The 7,033-nt window shown below is 67.4% G+C and overlaps 1 protein-coding gene across 1 annotated transcript in view; it reads right to left on the reverse strand.

The window, feature by feature from the left end:
• Nucleotides 1-1,602: 1,602 nt before the first annotated feature.
• NUP210 (nucleoporin 210kDa) overlaps nucleotides 1,603-7,033 on the reverse strand; it is a 64,490-nt gene continuing 59,059 nt past the window's right edge. Inside the window, exons 35-41 of the mRNA XM_012732080.1 lie at nucleotides 6,161-6,284; nucleotides 5,140-5,286; nucleotides 4,251-4,501; nucleotides 3,399-3,615; nucleotides 2,939-3,034; nucleotides 2,786-2,869; nucleotides 1,603-1,725 (exon numbers count right to left, since the gene is read on the reverse strand). Coding sequence (XP_012587534.1) covers nucleotides 1,625-1,725; nucleotides 2,786-2,869; nucleotides 2,939-3,034; nucleotides 3,399-3,615; nucleotides 4,251-4,501; nucleotides 5,140-5,286; nucleotides 6,161-6,284 — 1,020 coding nt within the window. The 3' untranslated portion in view covers nucleotides 1,603-1,624. The remainder of the gene's footprint in view (nucleotides 1,726-2,785; nucleotides 2,870-2,938; nucleotides 3,035-3,398; nucleotides 3,616-4,250; nucleotides 4,502-5,139; nucleotides 5,287-6,160; nucleotides 6,285-7,033) is intronic.

The following is a 7,033-nucleotide window of genomic DNA, read 5'->3' on the forward strand; positions in this document are numbered from 1 at the left end:
GCTACACATCCTCCACACCCCCACGGAGGCTCCAGAGGGCCCACACAGGGGCCTGAGCCCCAAACAGGCCGGGCGCCGGGCAGGCGAGGGCCGAGGCGGCAGCTACGGACTGGGTCACCAGAGGTGCGCAGGCCAGCGGTCAGTGAGGAGGCGCTGCTGGCCTTGGGAGGCCGCGGCAGCGTAAGGGCAGGACCCACATGGGAGGACGGGACGGCGGAGGGAGAGGTGACAGCTAGGGATGTGTGGGCGGGACCGCAGAGGCCTGGGCTGGCACCGGTGAGGGGACACCCCCCCGCCTGGCCTGGCGCCTTCTAGGCCCCGGGAGTGGGAGCAGGCAGGTGGGCAGCGGGCAGGAGGGGCGGCAGAGTCCCCGCACCGAAAGCCAGGTCCCCGGGGCCGGCTGCCTCCAGGCACGCGCCCGCAGTCCCAGCAACGGCCACGCTCCTCTTAGGAAACGACATAAAGCTTTATTAAATAAACCCAGTAGAAACGCGTCTATTTACATCCAAGTTGTCAGTCTGAGCTCAAGTAATACGCAAGGCACAATTCTTCCTGTCTTCAGCTTTAGAAAAATACACTGCGGGCCAGGCCCCGAGCGGCCGGCTCTGGGTGCCCGCAGCCGTCCTGAGCCACCTGGCTCCTGGCCCAGGGCGGGTTCCGGAGGTCTCAGAGGTGGAAGAGGAGCTGGGAAGGGGGGGAGCTTCCCAGACACCGCTTCCGGGCCCCTTGGGCTCTGTGGCCGGTGGGGGAGCTGCCTGGGGGCCTTTGGCCCGAACAGAGGCTCAGAGGTGCTGAGGAGTGTACGGGAGGGGCGAGGACCACTGGGGCTTTGTGCTTGGGCACAGCGGGCCGCAGCTTCTCGCCCAGCGGGAGGGAGATCCCCTGTCCCCAGCTCGAGGACGTCACGGGTCCAGACGTCCCCAGGCCGGTCAAGAAGTGGGATGGGGAGGCCGAGCCAGACCCTGGGAGGTTCAGGGGCCACAGCCAAGCCCAGGAGATATTTCCACAGTTCATGAAACAGAGAAACAGGATGGGAGGGCTGGTCATTCACAGTGGCCTGAGGAAGGGCGAAAGCAGCCCAGGTCTCGGCGCGAGAGGCCCCAGGAGGCTCCGCGGGCAGGCGCTGGCGTGGCGTGGGGCAGCGGCTGCGTGCCTGCGGCTTCCTGGGCAGGGGTAGGGTGGGCACGGGGTGGGGGGGGCTCGCACGCCCGTCTGCGCTCACTTCCAGCAGCAGGCAGGTGTGAGGAAAAGGGAAGTTTCCACGGAGAAAAACCCTCACAAAAAGAGTGACCCGGTCTTTTCCCTGAGATGCCGCGGTGGCGCCCTCCAGAGGCGACTTCTCCACGGAGCTGCTGCTCGGAGGCCAGGAGAAGCGAACACTGCATGCTGTCCGGGGAGCCCGGACAGAGGGCAGAGGAATGCGCCGAGAATTCCTTTGCAAGGCTTTGCAAGGCTCCAAAGCAAAAAACAAACCACACCCTAACTTCCTACGCGTAAGAGTAAGCAATCCCGCACGCCCTAACTGCAGCCCTAGCAAAGCAGGCGAGGCCCGGGGCGCGGGGCCCGGGCTGGCTCCAGGCTGGACGGGGTAGGACTGTCCAGGGGTGCAGCCTCCCGGGGCTGGCTAGTGGGAGCTGTACGCGGGGCTCCACAGCCCGGAGCGGGGGCTGGCTCTGCGGACAGGAGGCAGGGCGCTGAAAGGAGCTGGCGACGAGGCAGCGAAGTCTGGGGGGGAAAGAGACAAGTGAGCCGCAGAGAGACGGGCTGCTGGGCGTCTCAGGGCCCCCCGAGGCCGCATCGGGACAGCGCTTCGCGAGCCAGGCACCCCCTCCTGTGAGGCCCCCCGGCCCCCTGGGCGGCGAGGGGCTTGCTGAGGGGGCCCTAGGATGGAGGGGCAGCGCTGTGCGGGAAGGCCGAGAGGCTGCTGCCGAGAACAAGCGCCAGCGAGTCTCAGGACCGCTGCAGGTATCTGTCCACGGGGCGGACATGCGTGGAGGGGACTGTCCGTCCGGGAGGCAGCACTGGAGCAGATGCCCGGGCAGCCCGGTGCACTCCCCGGTCGTGGCTCCCGCGGGCGCAGGGCGGCGGGTGTGGCTAGAGAGGGTGCGTGCCCACGCAGGGCACCGGGCGTGGGCGTGCCGGCGGAGCGAGCGGGCCGCCTGGCACTCACTCCCTGGCGCTGTTTCACATGCCTGAGCGGTCGCCCGGCAGAGGACACTGACTCGGGGGCCAGGACGCCTGTGGGGTCTCTCACAGTGGGGAACGCAGCTGTCCCCAGAGCTGTATCCTCTTACCCAACACTCAGGGGCCGCCGCCCTTACTGCCCGCCCAGGCTGCCCCGCGGGGCCGGTACACGCACGCCCCAGGACTCCCTGCGCATCTTAGGCCCCCCCCCCACTCTGTGGAGGCCACCAGGGCCAATCGGCCCATGAAAGGACTGGGCCTGACGTCTACTCCACCTGGGCCCCCCTCAGAGTGGCCGAGGCCACTCCCGCGTGGCCCTCTGCAGCAGCCCAGCAGGTGGGCGCTCCGTCCCGCGTGCACCCTGCGAGCTGAGACAGCGCCGACCCGCACAGAAGCCTGGGGGAGGCGCCCGTCGGGGCTGACAGCTGGGCCCTGTGACTCTCCCCAGCTGCCACATACGCCCTACAGGCCGTCACCCCTCTAGCCCGGGGCCAGGCCTGCGAGACCCGGGGTTCAGGGCCTGCCCCCCCCCCCACACTCCTCTAGGCTGCTCCTGGCAGCCCCAGTCCCGTCTGGCCACGCCCACGCGGGGGCCACTCACAGTGGGGGCTGTGCCGAGGGCTGGCTCCGGGGGAGAGTGCTGGAGGCGCCGAGAGCTCCCGGGGTGTGAAGACGGCGTGGTAGGCTGCGAGAGAGCAGGGTGGTCAGAACGGGGCTGGGCAGGGGCCAGCCAGGCACCGGCAGCCCGCCTCACCGATGATCATGACGGCCGTCCCAGCCAGCAGGGCAAAGAGCGTGAAGAACATGACTTGGTAGGAATCCAGGACGTGCTGGAAGAGGCTGGTCCCATCTGCGGAAGACAAGTCCCCTGAACGGTCACGTGCATGCCGTCCGTCGGAGGGCGGCCGCCTGAGCCCCGGGCAGCGCCCGGCCCACGGGCTGTCCCTCCAGTGCTCTGCCCCTTCCGCCTCTGGCCGCCTGGCCGGCCCGAGTCCCTGTGTCCTTTGTGGAAAGGCTCACGGGGGAGTGAGAATTTGCCTGTTGGGGGGGTCGGGGGTGGCAGTGGGGGATGGGGGGGAGACCTGCCACCCCTAAAGGCAAAGCAGCTGAACAAGCCTAAGTGTGAGTCAGAACGTGCCTCCCCGAGGCCCCCACATCGGGCCCCCCAGCCCCCACCACGGGTGTCCCAACTGGTGTCCTGTCCCGTGACTCACAAGGACCAGGTCCACGGCGATCCATCACGAAGGCCACGGTGACCGGGACAGTGACAGCTTGGTTAGTCACGGGGCTCGAGAAGGTCAGGGTGGTGGACAGAGGCCCCTGGCTGCCAGCCGTGGGGTCCGAGAGGCTGACCGTGTAGGTCACAGAGCTGGGCAGCCCCAGAGACTTCTCCTTCACAAAGGCCAGCACGGCTGGAGACCCGGACTTTACCTGGAACAGAGGGCAGGGCTGGAGGGGGGCCCGGCCAGGTCCCACTGCCTCGGTGGGGAGCCACAGCTACGAGGCGGAACGTGTCCCAGTCGGGGAAGGAGACGCCCCTCCACCGGCGGCGGCCTCGAGGGAAAGGACAAACCAGCCTCCTGCGCTCTGATCAAGCCTCTTTCAGGGAATGCTCGCCCAGCCTGAACTCTCCCCAGACACCAACCACGCAAGAAGGGGCGGGGCGTCCGGGACAGGCCCACTGGCGGCCGCCCGGCCCTCCGCCCTCACCAGGAGGAACTCATCCGGTTTGGCCCAGAAGGTTCTGGCACATTTGCGGAGCGAGATGAGAAGAGGCAGAAGACGCCACAGCGCCCTTGGTGACCTCTCCCAGGTCACCTCCCAGCTCGCCAGACCCCAGGATCTGCCCTGTCATTCACGCCCCGCCCTCGGCAGGTGGGGAAAGGGGGCCCCGAGTGGGGGGCAGCCTTGCTGTCAGGCGGGGCTGCTCTGTGCCTGCCAGCGTGGCCCGAGTTCCCGGTCTCATCCTCCGTGAGGCTGGCGGGACTCAGGGGAGAGGCCACCGCACCGCGGACGTGGCGCGTCCCTTGCAGCCCTCCACCTGGCCGGCTCGTGGGGTCACTCACCTCCAGGTTCTCCAGAATCTCCACGGCCCCAAAGACCCGGACCTCGGAGCTGGCGTAGTGGTTGCTCAGAAGGATTTCAGCCTGGTCGGCGTAAAGCCCAGGGCTGAAGGGCACCTCGGCGCCCAGCTGCTCCACAGAGAAGTGGCTGCCCGGGATGGAGGCGGTGACCACCAGCGTCGTCTCCCTGGCGCTGAGGCGCTTCAGCTGCCTGTCCGTCAGCCTGTGCATCGTGATGGAGCAGAGGTAGCGGCCTGGAAGACAGAGCGTCGCCCGGTCCCCTCACCCGCTCCCTGAGGCTGCTCCTTTCCCCGACTTTCTAACTGGAGAACTCACTCGTCCTCCGGCGCCCGGGGAGGCGCGGCCTCCTCAGGCCCCGGAATTCCCTCTTCCTAACACCGGGATGAAGCATGGTTTCAGGAGGAACCGGAACAAGGGCCCAGTGACCACTGACCACCATGCTGACCACGGCGCTGGCGGCTGCGGGGGCCGGGAATGTGCTTGAACTCACAAGGCCGGGATGGTCCTTAGCCCGCTAGTCCCTCAGGTCACCCCTCGAGGGACACCCTCTCCTTAAGAGCAAGGGGCGCCAGTTGGCATCAGTCTGAGCTTGGGGCTGGTTCCCAAGTCAGGGCAGGGCAGGGCCCCGCCGCCCCCTCGCCGAGGGAGCGGAAGAGCCGAGCTCGGGCTCTGACTCAGCTGTGCTTTCTGCTGGCGGAGCGGCCGCGGACAGCCATCCCCCGCACAGGGCGCCAACTCCGGGCCCCGCACCAGCAGGGCCCGGGGGCGGCATCGGGCCCCAGGCTGGGCTGCCGGCGGGCTCGGCCCTCTGGACAGACAGCCCGCGGGAGCTGTGGCATCGGCGCCCGGCACGTCTGCCCCGCGCACTCACCCAGGGCAGTGTCGAACCCCAGCTCCACGCTGAAAACGTCCCGGGCCGGGAAGTCGAAGAGGTCTTGCTTGAACTGGAGCTGGCAGCCGATGAGGGATTCTGGGTGCAGGGTCTCGATGACCTCCAGCTGGGCCGGGGAACACTGGCCTGCAGACAGGGAGTGAGGGCGTGGGCCAGGCCTGCGGCCCCCGCGCCTGCCCGAGGAGCCCCCAGCCGGCAGCCGTCCGCGCCTGGGTCGGGAGCAGCAGCTGTGACGCTCACTCCTCCGTGGGGCCTGGGGCTGCCCAGAGCCTGGCGAAGGCACCAGGGTTTGTGGAAGCCGAGGCCCCGTGGCACAGGGGAGCTGTGCCGAGCCGCGGCCGGCGGGAGCGCTTGCTCTCGGGCTCCTCGAGGCGTGCTGCTTGCTCTCAGCAGCCTGGGGCTCAGGAGTTCACGTCTGGCTACCAGGAGGGCAACGCTCCCCGCCAGCGTGCAGAGCATCACTCGGGGTGTCCGCCACGCCACGGCGCGCGGGGTCTGCTGCCGGCAGGCGGACAGAAACGCGGACAGGGCATTGGATCCAACCAGCTAAGTGGGTTCAAAAAGCAGCCCGGACTGATGTTTTCACTTCCGGCAGCTTTCTGTCCAGGGCTGTCACGGGCAGGGGACAGGGCCGAATGTTCTATGCGGGACTCAGGAGAATGTTCTATGTCATAAACATCAAGATCAGCAGCGAGGCCTGCTACGTCATGACTCTCTGGGATTAATGGTGCTAGATTGTGGCTGTCTTTACTGTGGCGCCCTGGGGCTGAAGTCACATTTCCAGCTGGGAAACAGGGAATTTCTGGGAGCCTTTGGACTCCTCTAGGAGGATTCCCGTCACGACTGCAGCTTGCAGAGGACACGGGTGTCTAAGGACTGGAAGGAGGAGCAAGCTGGGCTCAAATGCCTCTCTGGAGCTGATGTGAACTGGAGCAGGACGAGCAGAGGAGACCGCAGAGGCCCTGGCGCCCCCCCCGACCCCCGGGCGGAGTTCCCAGACCTCTGAGGTTGGAGCTCCTGTCCCCCACCGTGACCATCACTGTGGAGGCTGCCGCGTCCTGGAAGCTGGTCTGCGCGGGGCGGAGGTGGTGGGCCACGATCCTCTGAGGGACGCCGATCACCATCTGGGAGGGGCAACTTCACTGAGCACCCACCGTCCCCCCCGTTTTCAGTCTCCCCGAGGGCCTGCCCGTCTCACGGGTGACGCACCATGACTCAAGCCGAACCGCGGGGGGCCGGGGTATCGCGGGGGCCTGTCGGGGTGTCTTGCACCAGGAAAAGCTGCTTCTCCCCGCAGCAGGGCAGGAGCTGGACAGCGGCTACAACTAACGCACCCTGGGGCCAGGGGCAGGGCTGTGGGCTGGGGCTGCCGTGACGGGGTTTTCTGCCCACCCATCGGTTGGTGAATCTTTCAGCCAAGAGCGACAGATCCACTTCACTTTACCATCACGTACTCAGAATAAATCAGCCTGACCAAAATGCAAGCTCACACCCGTCTGGGCGTGAGGACCCGACAATGCGGATTGCTCCTGTCCATCCCGTGCCCATCCTGCAGCTGGCTGCATCTGCCCGCCCCCTTCCTGGGGCAGGACCAGCTTCCTCACGCACCTCCGCTGCCAACGCGCCCTCCGTGGGTGGGGTCCTTCCCGGGGGGACGGGGCACCCTCTGCTCTGCCCCGGCGCTTTCCAGCCACCCCGCCTCCCCCCTTCGCTTCTGGTCCTGACCGCCTGTCACCCCTTTCTCCCTGAGTCCCCCTCGTCCACACCTTGGAGAGGGCCCAGACCTCTGGCTCTGACCAAAATGCAAACTCACACCCACGTTCCTGCCCGCTCCCAGGTCTTCCAGAACAATCTCTGCCTGGGACACCCACAC

The sequence above is a fragment of the Condylura cristata genome, unplaced genomic scaffold, assembly GCF_000260355.1.
Source record: "Condylura cristata isolate star-nosed mole 26May11 unplaced genomic scaffold, ConCri1.0 scaffold00033, whole genome shotgun sequence".
Lineage (NCBI taxonomy): Eukaryota > Metazoa > Chordata > Mammalia > Eulipotyphla > Talpidae > Condylura > Condylura cristata.